The sequence below is a fragment of the Hyla sarda genome, chromosome 6, assembly GCF_029499605.1.
Source record: "Hyla sarda isolate aHylSar1 chromosome 6, aHylSar1.hap1, whole genome shotgun sequence".
NCBI lineage: Eukaryota > Metazoa > Chordata > Amphibia > Anura > Hylidae > Hyla > Hyla sarda.
Window position 1 is genome coordinate 253554920 of NC_079194.1, and position 22670 is coordinate 253577589.

A 22670-nucleotide genomic window follows, 5' to 3' on the forward strand; every position below is an offset into this window, starting at 1 on the left:
CTGTAGATTAGGGTGTATTAGAATATAGCAGGGTGCAGTGCAGTAAAATACTGTGCAGCACAATGTCTTACTGCACTGCACTCTGCTTTAATCTAATCAGAAATATATACCGTATATATTCGAGTATAAGCCGACCCGAATATAAGCCGAGGCCCCTAATTTCACCCCAAAATCCCAGGAAAAGTTATTGACTCGAGTATAAGCCTAGGGTGGGAAATACATCATCCCCCCCTGTCATCATTCAGACCCTCATCATCATCACCCTGTCATCATCCCCTTGTCATCATCCCACCCCCCCCTTCATCATGCCCTTGTCATCATCCCCTTGTCATCATCCCACACCCCCCTTCATCATCCCCTTGTCATCATCCCCACCCCCCTTCATCATCCCCTTGTCATCATCCCACACCCCCCCTTCTTCATCCCCTTGTCATCATCCCCACCCCCCTTCATCATCCCCTTGTCATCATCCTCTTGTCATCATCCTCTTGTGAACTATCCGCCCTCAGTGGTCTTCAACCTGCGGACCTCCAGAGGTTTCAAAACTACAACTCCCAGCAAGCCCGGGCAGCCATCGGCTGTCCGGGCTTGCTGGGAGTTGTAGTTTTGAAACCTCTGGAGGTCCGCAGGTTGAAGACCACTGCGGCCTTCGACATCATCCAGCCCCCTCTCACCCCCTTTAGTTCTGTACAGTACTCGCCTCCGCTCGGCGCTGGTCCGGTGCTGCAGGACTGTCCGGTGAGGAGGTCGTCCGGTGGGATAGTGGTTCCGGGCTGCCATCTTCACCGGGTGGCCTATTCTCCGCGCTTCGGGCCCAGAATAGAGGCGTTGCCTTGACGATGACGCAGAAGGACGTTGGTAATGAACGTACCTCTGCGTCGTCGTCAAGGCAACATGACTATTCTGGGGCCGGGCCCGAAGCGCGGAGAAGAGGCCTCCCCGGTGAAGATGGCAGCCCGAAACCACTATCCCACCGGACGACCTCCTCACCGGACAGTCCTGCAGCACCGGACCAGCGCCGAGCGGAGGCGAGTACTGTACAGAACTAAAGGGGGTGAGAAGGGGCTGGATGATGTCGAAGGCCGCAGTGGTCTTCAACCTGCGGACCTCCAGAGGTTTCAAAACTACAACTCCCAGCAAGCCCGGACAGCCAATGGCTGCCCGGGCTTGCTGGGAGTTGTAGTTTTGAAACCTCTGGAGGTCCGCAAGTTGAAGACCACTGCGGGTGGAGAGTTCACTCGAGTATAAGCCGAGGGGGGTGTTTTCATCCCGAAAAATCGTGCTGAAAAACTCGGCTTATACTCGAGTATATACGGTAATTAGAAAATAAAATAAGATTAGGCACAGGCCCTGGGGGCCGATTCGGGGGGCGGGCCACGTGGTGGAAGGGGGGGGGGGGGGCCCAGGCCTTGAGCTGTGTAAGGGGCCCTGAAATTTCTGATGGCAGCCCTGGATAGATATACAGTAAGATAGATAGATATAATATAGATAGATATACAGTAAGATAGATAGATATAATATAGATAGATATACAGTAAGATAGATAGATATAATATAGATAGATACATTAATGGATGGATATGAATGGCTTTACCTTAGTATCTGGTCAGATTATGGGAGCAACATCACAAAACTGGACAAGCTCTGAGAAAGTAACCTGGGAGAATAGGAACTATGGAATCACTTATGTCTGTTTAATGACCAAAATACTTGGCTTCATAACTCTAAGGTGACTGATTGTAGTTGCATGTTTCTGTCTCCATTTACAGTAAGAAGAACAGGGCCGGGTTTGCCTACAGGCAGCCGCCTAGAGCACCCTCTTGATGGGGAGTCGCTCTGCCCGGTGCAAAAAAAGTTAGTAGCCAGCCAGCATCTGAAGCACCCGCCGCTCATCTGTAGCGCCTGCCCAGCCAGCACCACCGTCTCTATAATGTATGTTTGTTACAGTAACCCCAGTAGTAAGGAGATTACATGAGGAGGAGGTTTGTTACAGTGTGTCACCCCAGTAGTAAGGAGATTACATGAGGAGGGGGTTTGTTACAGTGTGTTACCCCCGTAGTAAGGTGATTATATTACGAGGAGGTTTGTTACAGTGTGTCACCCCAGTAGTAAGGAGATTACATGAGGAGGGGGTTTGTTACAGTGTGTCACCCCAGTAGTAAGGTGATTACATTATGAGGAGGTTTGTTACAGTGTGTCACCCCAGTAGTAAGGAGATTACATGAGGAGGGGGTTTGCTACAGTGTGTCACCCCCGTAGTAAGGTGATTATATTACGAGGAGGTTTGTTACAGTGTGTCACCCCAGTAGTAAGGAGATTACATGAGGAGGGGGTTTGTTGCAGTGTGTCACCCCAGTAGTAAGGTGATTACATTATGAGGAGGTTTGTTACAGTGTGTCACCCCAGTAGTAAGGAGATTACATGAGGAGGGGGTTTGTTACAGTGTGTCACCCCCGTAGTAAGGTGATTATATTACGAGGAGGTTTGTTACAGTGTGTCACCCCAGTAGTAAAGGTGGGCGTATCAAAGGGTGGATCCAATGGGTGGAGTCAAGGGGGCAGCAAAATTAGCTTTCGCCTAGGGTGGCAAAAATCCTTGCACCAGCCCTGAAGAAGAATAGCTGTGAAGTACACAAATACTATGCAAGAAAACTAAGAGAAGAAAGAGCATATGTCAAGTTTCAGAGCTCGGGCAGGGAAGACAATTTGGTGATTTTCCTTGGTGCTCTTTTAAAGGTGAAAACGTTTTTCAAATCAACTGGTGCCAGAAAGTTATACAGATATAGTACGTTGCTTCTATTTATAAATCTTAACCCTTCCAGTTCCTGACATGGACAGAGGTGTCAGCAGAGAGCACTGTGGTCAGACAGAAAAGAACAACTCAACTTCCTCTGGAGCATAGAGCAGCTGATAAGTACTGGGAGGGTTAAGATTTTTAAATAGAAGTCATTTACAAATCTTTTTAACATTATGGCAGCAGTTGACTGGAAATATGGTTGGAAAACACAGAGCTAGAGTTTTGTATAGAAGACAGGGATCCTATGGTAAAATGAAAACTTGGCCCCCAATTTTTTGGCTATTTGCCATTTTAAAGATAGAGTTCTGGTGTTTGCCGGGCTGTTTCCCTCTACTAAATGTTCTCACCACACAAAATGGATATGACCAATCAGAGCTTGTACATGATGTTTCTATGGCAACTGTTCAATCACTAGACATATGTGAACAGAGCCTAATACTGACCCCATCTAGACACTCATATGATACATTTCTAGAATGATACAAACATTCGTAAGTCTGAAATAATTGATTTCTTATACAGACCAATTATCAGAAAGGAGCATTCCTAGGATAATCCCACCCAATAATCGCCCCCGTGTAAAAGACCAGGGATCAGCCGACGGACAGCTTGTTTGTCAGCGGCCATTTTATCTATGGCTCTTTGCCGCACATTTATCTGCATCATGAATCCAATCGGTGACACAAACAATCCAGCAAAAAAGCACCGATTTTGCTGTAAAAAGACCCATAAAAGATATTCAGCTGCTTAATGTGGCCATACACATTGGATTTAAGAAGTACCCTGGCCAAATTTCTTATTTATCCAATATACCTGGGCTGTCATTATTAAAGTAATAATCTTTAACTTACCTTTCACCGTTCCCTGGATGCCACCAATATTGCTCTATCGTCCCCTGGCCCCCGATCTTTTTTCTGGTTTTGAGGCACCTCACACTACCCTCAGCTAATCACCCGCCACAGCGATGCGTTGGCCGATGATAGGAAGAGGCAGTGGGATGTAACGGGGGCACAAGGAAGAACAATGGGCTGGAGGAGTGTAGAGTGATTTTGGAGGCACTGGGGTAGTGATAGCAGGTAAGTTAAAGTTTATCATTTTAATGGCAGCAGCCCAGGCATATTGGATAAATAAAAAATTTGGTCGGAGTACTCTCCATTCTGTATATATTTTGTTGAACTGAGTGTGTATGTGTGTATGGGGACCCAGAAAAATATGGAAATGTATGAAGTATCTTATTTGTATGTTTGTGGATTATGTGTAAGGCCTCATTCAGACAGCTGTAGTGAAACCGCATTGTACTGTATATAAGTCCTATTACGGTGCTGTAGCCTGAGTCTTGCAGCTGTAATGCAGATGGTAAAATGTGGCCACCTTGATGCCATTTGAACGACAAGCAAGAAGGTACAGAAGAAAAACATGGACGTGAGAAACTTGTGATGCCACAAACAGATCCATAGCTTGAGATTACAATGACGGGAGCTCCAAGTCACCATGAAGATGTAGAAGAAGACATGGCGGAGGCCATCACGTGCACTTTTTGTAGTATCAGTTTTTTTTTTTATTTACTTGAAATCAGAATAAATACACAGCCCTTCCCCTTAAAACTGTTTGTAAACAATAGAAAACCTTACCATGTTCTTTGGCCTGTCTTTTTGGTTTGTTTGGTTTGGCACAGCAGGGATATCCCATGAGCATAAAGATGGAATATTATCCCTAGAACATTTAGACTGGCCTTCCCTAAAATCCCCCTCCTTCCCTTAGTTCAGAATAACATGTACAAGACGTGTTCAACCCAAGACAGCCAGACTTCATGTAGGAAAATTCTAATGGATCAGTCATAGTGTCCCTGGTGAGGGGCTTAGTCCATTGCTTCTTCCTTCTCTGTCCCTATTTTCATCACAGGGATAGCGTGTTCATTGTAGCCCATCTGAGCCACACATGCAGGCAACTCCTTGTCTTCTTGGGACCTTTTAGCACAACTTTTGTCACACAAAATAATCTGTGTCCTAAGGGGAAAAATAATAAATTAGTAAGATAAGAATACTATAGAAAATAGAATATAAAAAAATGTAGTCCAATCTGCAGACATCATATTATAGAACAGGAAGAGATGAACAGATTGATATATAGTTTTATAGGAAAAGTTCCAGGATAACTTGTCATTTATTTAGGTAAATCTCTGCTCACTCCAGTCAAGTAGTCAAGTGGGCGGTCCTACTTAGTGCATGATAATTCTCTTTATATGTACACTTATACTAAGCGAGCTGTCAATTACTGAAAAGAACCGCCCACTTGACTACTTAGCCAAACATGCGCAAAGATTTACGGACTTTTGCCTACAAAACTATCTATCAATCTGCTCAGCATCAGGTGCCCTATAGCATAATGCTGAGGCGTAAAAAACGGTTTGGCGGAGGCGCTGCACAACAAGAACATAAAGAGAGGACTCGAGCAGCACAGGACAATAAAATGTTTTTATTGCTATAACGGTCTCGGCGGCAGCACAGACGCACACAGGACCTCTGACCAGCTCTACAGTACTACCACAAGCATCTACTTGGGCACTGTAAGTGGACCTGAGGAAGGCATGAGTACATGCCAAAATGCGTTGTCCCCGTTATACCAATGAAAGCATTTTATTGTCCTGTGCTGCTCGAGTCCTTGTTCTTGTTGTGCAGCGCCTCCGCAAAAAACGTTTTTTTACACCTCATCTGTCTACCATTACCATCGGCCCCGATACCGGTAATAGCGCAGCAGCCAACTAATACCATTGACCCAGCCCGTGCTTATTGCCGTATCATTCAGTTCACGGCTATACAAGGTGGGTATCTCACCGTGGTGTGGTGAAGGGCACACATCAGCAGATACCCCTCATCAGGGAGCGCCCCCGGTGATTTTTATCCTTCTCCAAGCATAGCATAATGCTGGCATACTGGGCTGCATGTTTTCCTTGTATCCAGGTAACACTCTGCCATAGGGCCCATACAAAGGGTCCTATTACAGATCCAAGATATACAGATTTCTAACACATTGCCTATAGACTGCCATGTGTCCAATATTTGCTTCCAATACTATGTTTTAATGATTGAAGCATTTTGTTTTATTGTATATTTTATAGGGTAATATCTGTATAGCCTCATAGAAGCAGCATACAGCAGCACAGTGCCTATGGCTATATAATGTGGAGCCATAGTGACTCTAGATGCTGTTGTACAAAGTCTATGCATGTGACATTGGCTGAAAACTAAACTCTGTTAATCATATTCAAGCCATAGTCAACTTTATACATCACAACATAATAGTTGGGTATTTCTGGAGCTGTGACTAGACTAGTGACCACTAGTGTTGCTCACGAATATTCGCAATTCGAATATTATTCGCGAATATCGCATATTCGCGAATTCGCGAATTTCGCGAATATAGCGCTATATATTCGTAATTACGAATATTCGTTTTTTTTTTTTTTTCTCTTCACAGTACACATCACAGTGATCACCCCTCTCTGCTTCCAGCTTGTGTGGTGTAAAGAAGGCTCTAATACTACTGTGAGAGACTGGTGTGCGAAAATTCACATATGCGAAAATTAGCGTATGCAAATGTTCGCATATGCGAATTTCCGCGGATACTAACTTTGAATGGGCTAATATTCACATATGTTAATTTTCGCATACGCGAATTTACGTATACGCGAATTTTCACATATGCGAAAATAAACGAGAATATAACGAATATGCGAATATTCGCGAATATATGACGAATATTCATCCATATATTCGCGAATATTCGCGAATTCGAATATGGCCTATGCCGCTCAACACTAGTGACCACAATGACTAGGTCCTAGAACTGAGCAAACTCATGACCATTCAAACCATCTTTGAGGGACGTCAGGTTGACGTGAGGGTCTTTGCTCCATTTTTGCTGCTGGATTGAAACCGCAGAAGACCACAGTTTTCAGTTGGGCAACAAAAATGGACACGGTCCAAAAATTACCCACTGAAGTCACTAGCCTAGCTGTCTGGCTCATTTTAAATCAAAAGGGTGCAGCATGGGTCTTTGGGGAATACGACAGTAGCCGGTTTTCAAACTCTACTGACATATCCGGCTGCCGTAACGTGATGTGAATGACGGCTAACTACATAAATGGTCCCTAAAATGCAAGTTTCTCTGTACAGATGGAATCGCCATAAGATTCCCCTTTTCTATTACATCATTATCTGTGCTGCAACTATATATGTACCTCATAGACTTCCTGTTCTGACAGTATGCACTATGGATATAATACTGTTAATACTAGTAGTGCTGTTATCTATTTTAGCTGCATTTCTTTTGCACCTACTACCTAGAAGGGGGAAGTATTACAGTATTATATGAAAACCTAGAGTTCTTTAAAAACCTGACAATATAGTTGATTTGCATCATCACATAAGCTCATTGTATGAATATAAACAGTTTATCACCCACCCATTCACTGTGATGGGGTCCTAAAGAAAGCTGCTGTGTGCCTGTGTGGCCTCCATTTCCGCTTGTCCCATCGACAAAGTAGAAGCATTTTGAAAGTGCGCCTGAATGAGCGGTTGCAGAGTGCATAACACATGGGGTTGACAGTACTGTTAACGTAGCATAACCAGTAACCCAGCTCCCACAACGTTGTTGGAATACAGTCCTTACAGAACGTGGACACTAGCACCATGATATTGTAAGGAGTCCAGGTCAAAATAAAAGCAAGCAGTATAGCACTTAATGTCCTTGCTGCTTTCTTTTCCTTGATGAGTGAATTACTTTTCCTCTTTCCATGACGGGTTTTTTCGATTTTAGCTTTAATAACTGTTGATGGCAAAGCTGTGGCCTGGGATCGTGATGATTTTCTAGATACCTCTCGCTTTCCTCCGTTGGCTTCATTCTCTACATCCCCCCGCCCAAGGGTGTCATTGGACCCATGAGAACCGGCGGGTGTTACAACAACAGTGCTGACCATCGGTAGTCGTATGACGGCTGAGCAGATGCTCTTCATCTCATATGGATGTTCATCTCCATCAGAAGAAGAGGAGAGTGAGTCTGCAGAAGCAGCGTCTTCCATAGTATTCCAGCTCCCGTTACTTCGTTGTTGAGGATAGCTTCTAAGTGATGGACTTGCAGAAAGTTTACCAGGAAAACAGCATGCTCTCTTGACCCTTGGCACCACCATTTGTGATCTGGACAATTTTTCTGTTTCACCCACTCCACTGCTGCTACCACTTCTGACACTCCCCAAAGGACGAACAATGTTTTCAGTCTCCGAGCCTTGCAAGCCAGACAGTTCTCTGCTCCTGTTCTCTGTCTCTCTGTAGATTCTCCAGTACAGTATAATCATGATAGTTACTGGCAAGTAAAAGGCAGCAATGGCAGTGCCAAATGTGATAATAGGTTGTGACAAGAACTGGATGTAGCATTTGTCAGGTTCTACTGTTCTTTCACCAACGATATACTGCCAACACAATATAGCGGGTGCCCATAATATAAATGAAATAATCCATGCTAACCCAATCATAATAGCTGCTCTTTTGGGTGTCCTCTTAGCCCTGTATGTCAGTGGCCGAGTAATTGAAAAATAGCGGTCAAAGCTTATAATCAGCAGGTTCATCACAGAAGCGTTACTTGCAACATAATCTACCGCCAGCCACAGGTCACAGGAAATACTGCCAAGTGCCCAACGACCCATTATAATGTAGGTTGTGTACAAGTTCATGGACAAAGCACCAATGACAACATCAGCACATGCTAAACTAAGTAAGAAGTAGTTATTGACGGTCTTTAGGTCACTGTTGACTTTGAAGGCCAAGAGAACCAGGATATTTCCAACTACAGTGATAAATGAAAGGATTCCTGTTGTAAGGACAATAAGCACCACCTCCCACACGGCATGGCCTCCAAAGGGGTCACGGTATGGATTCTCTGTAGCATTAGGGGTCAGCGGGTCAGAAGTAGAATTGTTCATGATTGGAAGCCAGTCGGTCATCGATTCTTGCCCAGCATTCTGATGCAGGGCTAACATGAAATCTTTGAGGGAAGTTGGGGAACGGTCCCCTATAACCAAAGTGTGTTAACCCGTTATCCACTGTAACCTGCAAGTACAAGAAAAATAAGGAATCAGTGGCAGATGGGCAATGAATGCCAAACCTTTTGATGAAGTACAGTACACCAGTAACTAGAATATTTCACTTGTTAACAGGTAGATAAGCTAGCACGGTACAAGCATAGTATACAGTAGAAAGCTACAGCACTTTGCTTTACCGCCTGTTGCACCTCGCACTACCTAAGGTGTCGTGGTTTCAGCAGTATCTCTTTCTGTCATGTCTTGTCCTTTGCTACTCCTAAAATTCTTTATTATGTTTTCATTCCAAGTTCCTTGCCCGCCTCTCCTGCTACGTGTGCCTCTAATCTGTAGCTAAACAAAGCTGGATTTATGATCTCTGGAGGAAGAAGTTGTGTTACAGTAGGAGGGACCCCTCCCCATCCGAGTGTTACCTAAAGTAAGGGAGGGAGAAGTGGTTGGACAGGTTTAGATTTTGCAAGTAAAATGATTAAAAGACGTAGGAAGTGAAAGAATAAAAGAGAGATGGAAGGGAAGCATTTAAGAATGAACCATATGTTACCGAAACAGCAGCTCGTCTTCTGTAACACCTCCTCTAGCTACACCTGTATTTCTAGTAGTCTGTCTATGCACGGCTCCATCTATCCTACCCTGTGACTCATTCCAGAAAGTTATTTTAATTAATTTATTGCATCAACTTCACTTAACATGACCTAATCCTCCAGATATCCTACTCCACTTATATGTTTTGCTGTAGATAGGTATTTGTGTCCCATTAGATTCTTATAATTATTGTGATATATATATATATATATATGTATATATATATTGCTTGGTGGTCTTAGCTGACCATAATGACAGTTTTTGTAGTCTAATGTGTATGGGGACCTACTGACCTTCTCCTGATGTCAGATTTTGGATTTTGACTGCCCGATCCTTTTGCTCTTTGCCAGATCAGCAAAAAGTCAAGTCTACCGTGTATAGAGAGATCGGTAGAAATAGCTGTTCCGCCAGCAGCTGATGTATATTTTGCTTTACGTCTGTTCACATCTGCCTTGTTCTCTCCATTTATAACAGAAAGCATAATTCAGTGCTGGATCCCTTACATGACCGATACCACTGGCATCCAATGGATCCAATTATTTTATCAGGGGGTTTGTTGGGTTTCACAATGTGTCTAAAGAAAAATCAATAAGAGAAATGAACCAGCTCACCGCCTATGAACATCACTGGATAGGAAGGAATTTCAGATGGTGCAGGGAGCACGGAATTCCCGGTCCAATCCGCAATTCCTGGAGTGAACAGTATCCAAAAAAGCAAATGGTGCAAAAAAAACAATTTTGCAAAAATTCCAGCTCCCAATCGTAAAATCCAAAATTTATTAAATGGGCACTGTCACCAACTTTATTTTTTGATATGTTGTAGTACTTATGTACTACAACATATCTCTAATATACTTTTATTTTATTTTTTTCATTAAAAAGGTTTAATTTACATTACGGGCTAGCAAAAAAAAAAAAATAGGATGGTGGGAGCTACCCTTTAAATCATATTAAAATTATACCCAAAATGTGAAGAATAAAAACAAGCAGAAACGCCAGTGGCGTTTCTGCTTGTTTTTATTCTTCACATTTTGGGTATCATTTTAATATGATTTAATAAATTTGGGATTTTATGATTGGGAGCTGGAATTTTTGCAAAATTGTTTTTTGCACCATTTGCTTTTCTAAAGAAAAATATTACTGAATGCAGCGTTGACAGACTCTGCAGTGGAGGCCGTAAAGCAATTGTGAACAAATCTGCACAGTGAAACATTTAGCTAAAACTAAACTAGTCCATAAAAACATCACAACATAAAAAAAACTATCAGATAAATAAAAACACTAGAAATGTGATATGGGACAGCACTGTCTCAATGAGCCTACATTGTCCTAAAGTGAGGTTCCAAATAATGATAAGGTGATGTGCAGCTGTTCTGTCGATGTGGTTATCCCATAGGATATATATTTTAGTGGATTCTAGCCTGTTTGGATCACCACGATGTTTAGCTAAAATTGGGCTGTGAAGGGGATGAGGAATAACTATTTTCTGAAAATCGGCCCATGTAAAAAAATGCTTATTTTTCGGCTAGTTGGAACTTCTGTGCAGCCAATAAGATCGAGCTGTAATGGGAGATGTGCAGCCAACAATGATGAAATTGCTGCATGATCAATCCAGTGATCGTTGGTGCGGCATGGATTCGTGGTTGGGCTTTGTGGTTCATCGGATCTTGTGTTGGCTCAGGAAGCAAGCGCTGACCATTGAGATCGGTGCTTAGTATCAGGAGGCGTCTAAATAGACCTTTACTTTTTAACCTCTTGTCAGCTGCTCTTGGCTTCACTTGGAAGACAATTCAATGTTCCATTGGCCTCTAGTAGAGATGAGTGAACTTACAGTAAATTCGATTCGTCACGAACTTCTCGGCTCGGCGGTTGATGACTTTTCCTGCATAAATTAGTTCAGCTTTCCTGTGCTCCGGTGGGCTGGAAAAAGTGGATACAGTCCTAGGAAAGAGTCTCCTAGGACTGTATCCACCTTTTCCAGCCCACCGGAGCACCGGAAAGCTGAACTAATTTATGCAGGAAAAGTCATCATCCGCCGAGCCGAGAAGTTCGTGACGAATCGAATTTACTGTAAGTTCGCTCATCTCTAGCCTCTAGTAATTGGACAATAATGACAATATGCTATTGCTATCAATGTGATAGACATCATTTTTTTCTGATTTATTTTAAATAAAATAAAAAACTGATGGGGATTATTGTTATAACTGGCTTGTAAAATAAAATCATCACGCTACAATAGATATGTTACTTTCTAATATTTTTTCTAATATTTTTTTTCAGCCGAGCATTTAAAGGGGTACTCCACTGGATAATTTTTTTTTTTAAATCAACTGGTGCCAGAAAGTTAAACAGATTTGTAAGTTACTTCTACTAAAAAATCTTAATCCTTCCAGTGCTTATCAGCTGCTACATGCTCCACAGGAAGTTATTTTCTTTTTGAATTTCCTTTCTGTCTGACCACAGTGCTGACACCTCTGTCCATTTTAGGAACTGTTAAGAGCAGGATAGGTTTGCTATGGAGATGTGCTCCTACTCTGGATAGTTCCTAAAATGGACAGAGGTGTCAGCAGGGAGCACTGTGGTCAGACAGAAAGGAAATTCAAAAAGAAAATAACTTCCTGTTGAGCATGTAGCAGCTGATAAGTACTGGAAGGGTTAAGATTTTTTAATAGAAGTAATTTACAAATCTGTTTAACTTTCTGGCACCAGTTGATAAATATATATTTTTTTTGCAGTGGAGTACCCCTTTAAAGCATTCTGCAGGATTCTGCAGGACTGGCCAACTATCTAGTATGTATGGCGGTCTCCTACCTTTCCTGACAGCAGATGATGGAGGAGAGAGGGGTCGGGGATGTTGGATCTTAGCATGCCTGATCCTCTATGGCGATAAGTTTCCACCAGAGTAGCCTAGCAGCAGCTTTCTTGTCTTTTCCCATACAGAATACATGCATGCTGGAATGTATGATCAGTTTAAGTTTACAGGCAAACATTTGCTCATACCTGAAGATAACTGTACATGTTTGTACATCATATTTATTGCCTCTAAATACAAATGAAATAACTAGTTAATCACAATAAAGAGCCACTGCCTGACTATATAACAAGTTAATGTCTGATCAAGATATTGTACTGTATGATGTTGTTTGTCATTGAGTGATAATTAAAAAGTTTCCCAAAAATCAGAAAGACGCATCTGCAACAGCGCCACTTTTGTCCATGGTCTGTGTCTGGTATTGCAGCCCTTTTATTGGACCTCAGATTTAAAGAGTACCTGTCATCAAACCATATTTTCTAAACTAACTCAGATTATATTCCTTAACTACTCCTAACACCCCACCTGCCCTTAACTTTTTATTTTTTTGAGCTTTATAAAGCTGTGTATCATACCTTTCCCCTTGCTCACATTGTGTGAGCTCCCGGCAGGAGAAAGTGGGCGTTCCCCAGCAGGCGCGACATCACTAAAGCCGGCGAGAGCTGTACCTCGCCATGCCCCGCACTCACTTCCTGAGTTTGGTCTCCTGCCAGGCTGGGAGAAGACCAAACTAACTGTGCAGGGAACAGAACAGAGCCACCTAGTGGCCGTTTTTTTTAAATCGAATTGAGAACTTAACAGCAAGTAAATAGAAAAGTGTCTTAAAATGACATTAGGAACAATATATTAAAAGTTTAGTTTGGTGACAAGTACTCTTCAATCTATCTATAGAGCCTAGTTGAAAGGCAATCTAGAAATGCTACCTAGATCGTATTATGATATATGACGACAATTCAAAACACGGCAAAGTAGACACCAGAGGTCAAACTTTCCCAGACAATAGCAGGCATTAAAAGATAGACCTTTATTTCCTATTGCTGTTATGACTCAATATTTGTATAGTGGTCGTATTGGTTTATGCCATAGAAAAAAAGAAAACCTCCCTGCTGGAAGGATGAATGGCACAGCATGGCAAATGTTCCGCAGACTAAGAATAACTGGCCATTCCCTGACTATAGTTTGCCTTGGAGAGGCCTAGTTTTGTAAAAAAAAAAAAAAAGAAACACGGTCTGTTTCTTGCCTCTATATCAGTGGTCTTCAACCTGCAGCCCTCCAGATGTTGCAAAACTACAACTCCCAGCATGCAGTCCAGGCATGCTGGAAGTTGTAGTTTTGCAATATCTGGAGGCCCACAGTTTGGAGACCACTGCCCTAGCTAGTTGCAAGCGCTGTCCGGGCATGCTGGAAGTTGTAGTTTTGCAACATCTGGAGGGCCGCAGTTTGGAGACCACTGCCCTAGCTAGTTGCAAGCGCGGTCCGGGCATGCTGGAAGTTGTAGTTTTGCAACATCTGGAGGGCCGCAGTTTGGACACCACTGCTCTATATCTTCTCCCTTGATATACACTGCAAGCGATCACTCTAGGTCAGTGGTCTTCAACCTGCGGCCCTCCAGATGTTGCAAAACTACAACTCCCAGCATGCCGTCCAGGCATGCTGGAAGTTGTAGTTTTGCAATATCTGGAGGTCCACAGTTTGGAGACCACTGCCCTAGCTAGTTGCAAGCGCTGTCTGGGCATGCTGGAAGTTGTAGTTTGCAATATCTGGAGGTCCACAGTTTGGAGACCACTGCCCTAGCTAGTTGCAAGCGCTGTCTGGGCATGCTGGAAGTTGTAGTTTTGCAACATCTGGAGGGCTGCAGTTTGGACACCACTGCTCTATCTTCTCCCCTGATATACACTGCAAGTGATCACTCTAAGTCAGTGGTCTTCAACCTGCAGACCTCCAGATGTTGCAAAACTACAACTCCCAGCATGCCCGGACAGCCAACGGCTGTCCAGGCATGCTGGGAGTTGTAGTTTTGCAACATCTGGAGGTCCGCAGGTTGGAGACCACTGCTCTAGGTGATGTAGAAGTGAAGTATGCAGACTATCTGCTGTACAGTCAGGGTGAAGCCATCTTTATTATAATACTTAGAAGGGATGAGGTGGCAACTGCAGTGATTATTCATTCCTGTCAAGGCCATCTGTTCCTGCACATAAGCTTCACTCACTTCTCCCCTATCTAAGTACCTTGACGAAACAACTCCTCCTCTTCAAGTAAGTTTAGGTGACACCTCTTTTAGTTCCCAAGAGTTCCTGGAAGGGAAGGGGTTATGAAGCGCTCAGCGAAGTTCTTGTTAATTCTTCGCTCCCTGTCCTCCCCCTTGAAGTCTGTGGATAAACAGGTGATCTTGGGGCAAACAGCGATACGAGACAGGTGTACACAGGACAGGCACGCAAACACCCTGTAACTACAACACTCAAGTCCACGAAGCATTGCACTTAACCCTTAGGTAGACAAATATTTAACCCACATTTTGCCAAAAGTTGATGCCGCATCTGCCAAATCACAACTGTTATAGCCGGATTCGATAAACCCTCTTATAAGAACAGACTGACCTATTACAACCCCTGACATTGCTAGAAACACACCTTCCTTTAAAGGGGTACTCCGCTGGAAAACATTTTCTTGGAAATCAACCGGTGTCAGAAAGTTAAACAGATTTGTAAATTACTTCTATTAAAAATATCTTAACCCTTCCCGTACTAATCAGCTGCTGTATGCTCCAAGTTCTTTTCTTTTTGAATCCCCTTTCTGTCTGACCACAGTGCTCTCCGCTGACACCTCTGTCCAAGTTAGGAACTGTCCAGAGCAGGATAGGTTTGCTACGGGGATTTGCTCCTACTCTGGACAGTTCCTAAAAATGGACAGAAGTGTCAGAAGAGAGCACTGTGGTCAGACAGAAAGGAAATTCAGAAAGAAAGAAAGGAACTTCCTCTGTAGTATACAGCAGCTGATAAGTACTGGAAGGGTTTAAGATTTTTAAACAGAAATATTTTACAAATCTGTTTAACTTTTTGGCACCAGTTGGTTTCATTATTTTTTTTTCCAGTGGAGTACCCCTTTAAGCTGGGATATCTGAAAAGCAAAAAAAAAAAAGGACAAGCAAAAGAACAGCATTAGCTAACCAAGAACATCCTACACTAACAACCTACAGATCTCTATGTAACTCAAGAACTCCTCCACCTAGACCCATGCATGGAGACAATGACGATTTGGCTGTAAAGATAAACCGAATACAGTGACCCCTCGACCTACGATGGCCCCGACATACGATAATTTCAACATGCGATGGCCTCTCAGAGGCAGCATCAACATACGATGCTTTTTTATGTCGGGGCCATCGCATAAACGGCTATCCGACAGCGCAGACTGCTTCAGCTACCACCGGATAGCCGTTTACGGTGCCCCGTGAGCTCTGGTGATGTCTATTACCTGTCCTCGGGGCTCCAGCGCGTCCTCTTCGGGATCCCCTGCATCGTCGGCGCTCTCCATCATCGTCATCACGCCGCTGCGCACGCCGTCCTGTCATCCAATAGGAGCGGCGTGTGTAGCGATGTGACGGCGGCGACGGAGAGCGTGGATGCTGGGTAAGCAGAGGCCTTGCCGGAGCGTCAGGGACACCCCGGGGACGCGGCGACAGTGATTGATGGCGACATCCCGGGTAGCGGTGACGAGCGGTGATGGTCCGGGGCGGCGGGGACAGGTGAGTACAACTTCCTCTAACAGTGGTCTTCAACCTGCGGACCTCCAGATGTTGCAAAACTACAACACCCAGCATGCCCGGACAGACAACGGCTGTCCGGGCATGCTGGGTGTTGTAGTTTTGCAACATCTGGAGATCCGCAGGTTGTAGACCTATCCTATACTTTACATTGCACGGATCCCTCAACATGCGATGGTTTCAACAAACGATGATCTGTTTGGAACGGATTACAATCGTATGTTGAGGGACCACTGTATACACTTGAATAAGCCTGATTGGCTTTTTTTTTAAAAAGAATTAGATACTTTGTATGGAACTGTTCCAGTACAGAACTATTCAGTACGAGATCAAGAAAACGCGTTTCTGTTTCATAAAACTATTCCTCTGTGAGCAGTAAAACCTAGGAGAGCCCTGGCTGGTTAAATTATTCATCCATCATCGTCAAAGAAATAGGGTCAATGTTTTAAAGCTGGTACGTTGTAGCCTTGTGTCTTGGTGGGTGTTAAACCACAGTGCGCAGTGCAATGGTTAATGACAGCTTGATTGACATTGATGAATTGCCGTTCAAAATCGGTTAAGTGGTAGCCTGCAGATACATATGTACTGAAAACCTACTCTATGGTAAATGCAAGACTTGACCGGGGTGCTGCCTAGGGTGGGCTAAATCTAGGTAAGTATACCGTCCTATGATGTCCCTCTTATAGGCACAACGTTCTTGGAAGGAATACTAAGTGAAGGGTTAAATAAACTTTACAAGAGAAGGGTTAAGTGATGCTCTGGTTCACACAATGACACAATTCTGCCAGAGTGTATCTTGTTTTACATGACAACCCATGTCAGCTGCAATAAGATATACAGACACAGGGAAAGGGACAGTGTCACCCAGCAGTGGGAGGAATGTTCCCAGCTCCTATCGCTGCTGATGGAGGGACCGGCCCAGCTCTCTCCCCATTATGTCACTGTCACCTGCTATAAAGCGCCAACAGTCCACAGAATAGTCACCAGATTTCTCATGGCTGTTTTTTTGTGATGCCCATAAATGGATGAGGCCCATGCCGTCTTGCAGCACCGGAGGCACAGTACGCCGTGCAGATCGTGGACTCTCTTGCCTACGCCAAGGGTTAATCCATTTCTTTTACCACACCAACTCCATCTATAACTTATTAATGAAGATTTCACTTTGTATCAGCCTCCGCTCAGCTGCACTGTGTAATAACTTTGTTCTTTTCAGACGCTATATGCTAAGCAGCGACTTAACACGCTTATCAGCACTCTCTGAGATCACTCGGCCATGCAACAGCTACCATAGCATCCTAATGGCTATTTCATAATTCAAGGCCAGAACGGTACAATACACTTTTTATTTTACGCAACTAAGGTGTCATTGTTGTAAAAATCTAAAAAAATATACAAAAGTATATGTCATGATTACTGGATTAAAGCAAATAATTTACACTATCGGTGCATTAGTTACAATAGGGCTGTCTGGTTTACAAAACCTATTTTACAATAGTCTATTATGGAATTCTTAGTTTAAATCCAGCTACAGGCAAATATTAACTTTTAAGCAGATATTAGATTGGTGGGGGTCCAACCACTGGGATCCTAATCGGTCGCTAGAGTGGGGCACAGGATGTTTTTGTTAGTACCCACTATTAGAACCTAACTATGTAACTCCGGTTGGCTCATTCAAATAATTGAGATATGGGCCAGGTCCGGCAGGGATACGGGAGCACCCAGTTTTACCATCTCCCAGCCGGATCCGGTCACCGAATGAAAGAATCGTGGTGTGAATGCGCCCTAACACAGAGAGATTTCCTGGAAAGTAATGAATGAGGAGGTGAATGGAATGGCCAGCACCCGCTTTCATCAAATTATTACCAAAGGGCCCATATACTGTTAATGGACAGGGGTCCCCTGCTGAATAGTCACAGACCAGTCAGAATGTCCATGCTGACCAGTGGAAATGTGTACAGGTGTGGACAGCCTATTGTGTGTAATGCTTACCTGGGGAAGAAAGTGCACCTGGATGTAGAAAGTGTGGTGTCCCGGTACCGCATCCTATGCGGTCCCTTTATGTGTATGGGTCCCCATAGCCAGAGTCCCTAGGACGTAGCGGTCCATGTTGTATAGTCTACCCCTTGTCACCTCTATTCCATCTAGTAAACCAGTAACTTATGCAAGGTTTATGTAAATATAGTTATATAAATGTAAATGAATAGTTAATTACCTGCGCGTAGCGTACCAGGACCTACGGGTCACGTGACTAGGTGAACTCTATGGTAATTCTGCTTGAGGACCTGTGGAGGTCCCTATGACGTATGCAATCCCATCATTCTGTGTACGAGTGAATGACAGGTATTCGGACCAATCAGATTCACACCGCCGCCGCCCATATAAAGGAGCGGCGGCCATTATTCTCTCTCTTGTTCCTGGGCTGTCAACCGAGAAGGACCTGCGCAGCTATTCTTGCAGTGAGTTAGGCCTGAGCCTTGCGGCGACGGCTGATCAATGCTAAATCGAGAGTGTATCAATCCCCAGACACTCTGCAGCATCACCGGACCTATTCTAACCCCTAAATCCGGACGGATCTGCAATATCTACCCTAAATTCAGAGACTTTCTAAATACCTCAAGGTCCGCAACAACTGTCAGTCACTGAGCAATATAAGGACTGTTATATTAGACTGTTACTGTGCCTTGGATGTACCGTAAGCACTTAAGCAAAGTTGTTCAAGTTCAAGTTAAATCTCCTTGTGGACTTTCAGTCATTTCATGCACCTATCGTTACTGGGAAGGGCGGCGATAGGCCGGAGAATTACCTCACCATACTAGCCCTCAGCCTGGCGTCACGAACTATAAGGTTAACATTAACCCCTCATATATCGATACAACATCCCCACTACTATACACCCCCCAAGGGCTACCACAAAGGCAAGTTAGCAGAGGCAATGTGATGCTTTGGGAATTGTTCTGCTGAGAAATCTTGGGTCCTCACATTCATATGGATGTTATTAAGTAAACAATAACATGCAGAAAGAACAGATGCTCACGGCACTCGATACGCTGACATCAAGTAACTTCTTTATTCAGGCAAAGGGGTTGACAGACATCGGGAGTGAAGACACAAAGACAGGTGAAACGGTCGTTGACCTGTCTTTGTGTCTCCACTCCCGATATCTGTGAACCCCTTTGCCTGGATAAAGAAGTTACTTGATGTCAGCGTTTCGAGTGCCGTGAGCATCTGTTCTTTCTGCATGTTTTGAACATTCTCTCTTACTCTGCTGCCACTGAGCACCGAAAGACTGATCACGAGTTTGCGGCTTCACATCTCGGCACCTCTCCAGGTACAGGTGTTTTATGGTGGGATATCGGGCAGTGCCGCCCCAGACCTCTATTCTGCTCTATTATTAAAGGAGTACTCTGGTGGAAATTTTTTTTTTTTTTTTTTTAAATCAACTGGCGCCATAAAGCTATACAGATTTGTAAATTACTTCTATTGAAAAATCTTAATCCTTCCAGTACTTATCAGCTGCTGTATACTACAGAGGAAGTTGTATAGTTCTTTCCAGCCTGACCACAGTTCTCTCTGCTGACCCCTCTGTCCGTGTCAGGAACCGTCCAGAGCAGGAACAAATCCCCCTAGCAAACCTCTCCTACTCTGAACAGTTCCTGACACGGACAGAGGGGTCAGCAGAGAGCACTGTGATCAGGCTGGAAAGAACTAAACAACTTCCTCTGTAGTATACAGCAGCTGATAAGTACTGGAAGGATTAAGATTTTTAAATAGAAGTAATTTACAAATCTGTATAACTTTCTTGCACCAGTTGATTAGAATTTTTTCTTTCCACCGGAGTACCCCTTTAAGTAAACAATGTTGTAAATCATTTCATAGCAATATAGCAATGGTATCTGCCACTGACAATGGCCTTTATTATTATTATTATTTTTTTTTAGCAGAATAAGGTCCCCTGCCACACTGTAGAAATTGTCCATGAATGGTTTGAGGAACATGACAAATAGTTCAAGGTGCTAAATTGGCCTCCACATTTACTCAAAGATTTCAATCTAATTGAGCATCTATGGGACCTGCTGGATAAACAATGCTGGTCCGTGGAGGACTCACTTTGCAACCTATGGAATCCATGCATCAAAGGGTCAAATCTGACCAGGGTACTGGTTGTTTTAATGTTAAAAGGGTATTTCAGGATCTTTTTTTATTTGATTATGCTACAGGGTCTGTAAAGTTAGCGTAGTTCATAATATACTAAAGTGTCTGTACGTGTGTGTGACGGTGGTCTCAGCATACAAAATTACTCATGTCTCAGGATTTCCCAGGTTGCAGTGCGTCGAGACCTGACATCACTAGTCAGGTGATCAGAGGGAGCCTGTCCTGCTTCAATTTAGCAATAGCTGTAGGCCCCCTGGTTAGAAAACACTGTCTTTCAATGAGTGGGGTGGCTGATGTGTGGGAGGAAGGAAAGTGATCTCGAACTTTCAAGCATGGAACTGTGGGATGTGTAGTTTAGAGAACAAATTCCAACAGGAAAAAAAACAGAACCCAGTTCTGGCAGGTAAGTACTAAAATCATCTTATGGTGGATAACCCCTTTAAGGCTGATTGGTGTATTATGGCCCTTTAGATATCAGTTCAGCAGTCAGACCTAATATGGGAAATTTTGCCTTTCTGTAATAACTACACTACTACTCCTGAGATCAGGCACAATGCCAAATGGCATGATTCCAGACGAGTAGATTTAAGTTTAGGTTCTCCTGTGTTGAACACTATATACTTATATACTATATAATAGGGAATTAAATAGGAATTACAGGATTTTCCATTATGGATGTCCATTTATCACAGTAGATGAATCAGTTACCTCGTAATCTTCTTGTTCTTCTGGTTGCACTGGTGGCGTAGTATACAATCTAGATACTGTAAGGTCAACGAGGAATCAACCAACCAGCATCCTAGTGTTCTATTGGGGGAGGTGTGCTCATGTGCAGTCACCAATATGAGCAAGCAGAGCAGCAAGGTATGGAAGAGGGACACAACGGCAACCCAAGCCACGGATGATGCAGGAGGGCACAGGAGCAACTAAAGCGATAGATAATGCAGAGGGACGTAACAGTAACCCAAGCCACAAATAATGCAGGGGGACAGAATAGCAACCCAAGCCACAAATAATGCAGGGGGACAGAATAGCAACCCAAGCCACAAATAATGCAGGGGGACGTAACAGTAACCCAAGCCACAAATAATGCAGGGGGACGTAACAGTAACCCAAGCCACAAATAATGCAGGGGGACGTAACAGTAACCCAAGCCACAAATAATGCAGGGGGACAGAATAGCAACCCAAGCCACAAATAATGCAGGGGGACAGAATAGCAACCCAAGCCACAAATAATGCAGGGGGACAGAATAGCAACCCAAGCATCAGATGATGCAGGGAGTGTATTATTTGCAAACCACATTAGACTGCCAGTACACAAAGCAGCGATGCTAACGTGCTGATCTTAGCTGATGGTGCAGGACTACAAAGCTTACCTATAAGTAAGGCAACCAGTGGACATCTGGGCCAAAGACCTTGGGAGGAATTTATCATTACTGTCTGTGATGGAGATGTTTTACAGCCAATAATTTTCAGCTGTGAAAGTGCTGACGTGCGTCAAATTTATAAAAGAGAGCACAGCTTCTGATAAATTTGTCTGAGCAATAGACAACTAGAATTACCTCAGCACAGTCAATTTCAAACTGAAAGGAAAGTGGCTGTGCTAAGTGCTGTGTGTTGCTAAATTTGACCCTGTTGACCCTCTGATGACATCCTATAAATTTCTTATTTTCCATATACAGGGCTGTATGAGGGTTAATTATTTTGTGGCATGATCTGTGTTTTTAACGGTACCATGTGATGTTTTAGTCACTTGGGATGTGATGTGACCAAAAATATGTAATTTTGGACTTTGTGTCTGTTTGTTTTTTTCTTACACTTGCGCCATTCACTGCAGGGGATCATGTTATTTTAACAGTTTGGCCATTTCCGCATGCAGCAATACCAAATTCAGGCTTGTTTAATTTTATTTATTTATTTGTAAAATAGAAAAAGAAGGTGAGGGCTATTTACATTTATTAAAACTTTTTCTTACTTTTTTATACCTTTTTTAAAGTCAGGGCATGTTGGGAGTTGTAGTTGTGTACCATATAGAGAGACACCTGTTAGAGCAGCAAGCCCCAACTTATAACTCTCCTGCTGTTGCAAAACTACAACTCACAGCATGTCCTCACTGTCAGAGTATACTGGGAATTGTAGATTTGAACCATTTGCCTGTGTCTAGTTTTTTGCACCAAACCCCTGTAAAAAAAAAGTAGTCTAAATGCTTTCATAAATTCCCCCCTCCACAACTTTTTCCAGCCAATAATTCTCCCTCGGCATGAACATTGCTGACCCTTGGCTCATCTAAATGGAGAAAACATGCCAATCATAGTAAATGGGTTTTACACCTAAGTGGAGGCCGTTCTTGGAGTGATTTACGTCGACTACATTAAAAAGCTTCCTAATCAATTCAGACAAGCAGAAAATAACATAAACGTGTGGATTTGCACCTATTTGACCATTTTCACTTTAATTACTTAATAAACTT

At 43.4% G+C, this 22670-nt stretch overlaps 1 protein-coding gene across 3 annotated transcripts in view; it reads right to left on the bottom strand.

The window, feature by feature from the left end:
• Window positions 1-4251: 4251 nt before the first annotated feature.
• CHRM1 (cholinergic receptor muscarinic 1) overlaps window positions 4252-22670 on the bottom strand; it is a 248718-nt gene continuing 230299 nt past the window's right edge. For all 3 annotated transcript variants that reach the window (XM_056526961.1, XM_056526962.1, XM_056526963.1), the window contains 2 exons: window positions 7261-8900; window positions 4252-4802 (listed from right to left, as the gene is read on the bottom strand). In XM_056526961.1, coding sequence (XP_056382936.1) covers window positions 7265-8830 — 1566 coding nt within the window. In that variant the 5' untranslated portion in view covers window positions 8831-8900 and the 3' untranslated portion in view covers window positions 4252-4802; window positions 7261-7264. The remainder of the gene's footprint in view (window positions 4803-7260; window positions 8901-22670) is intronic.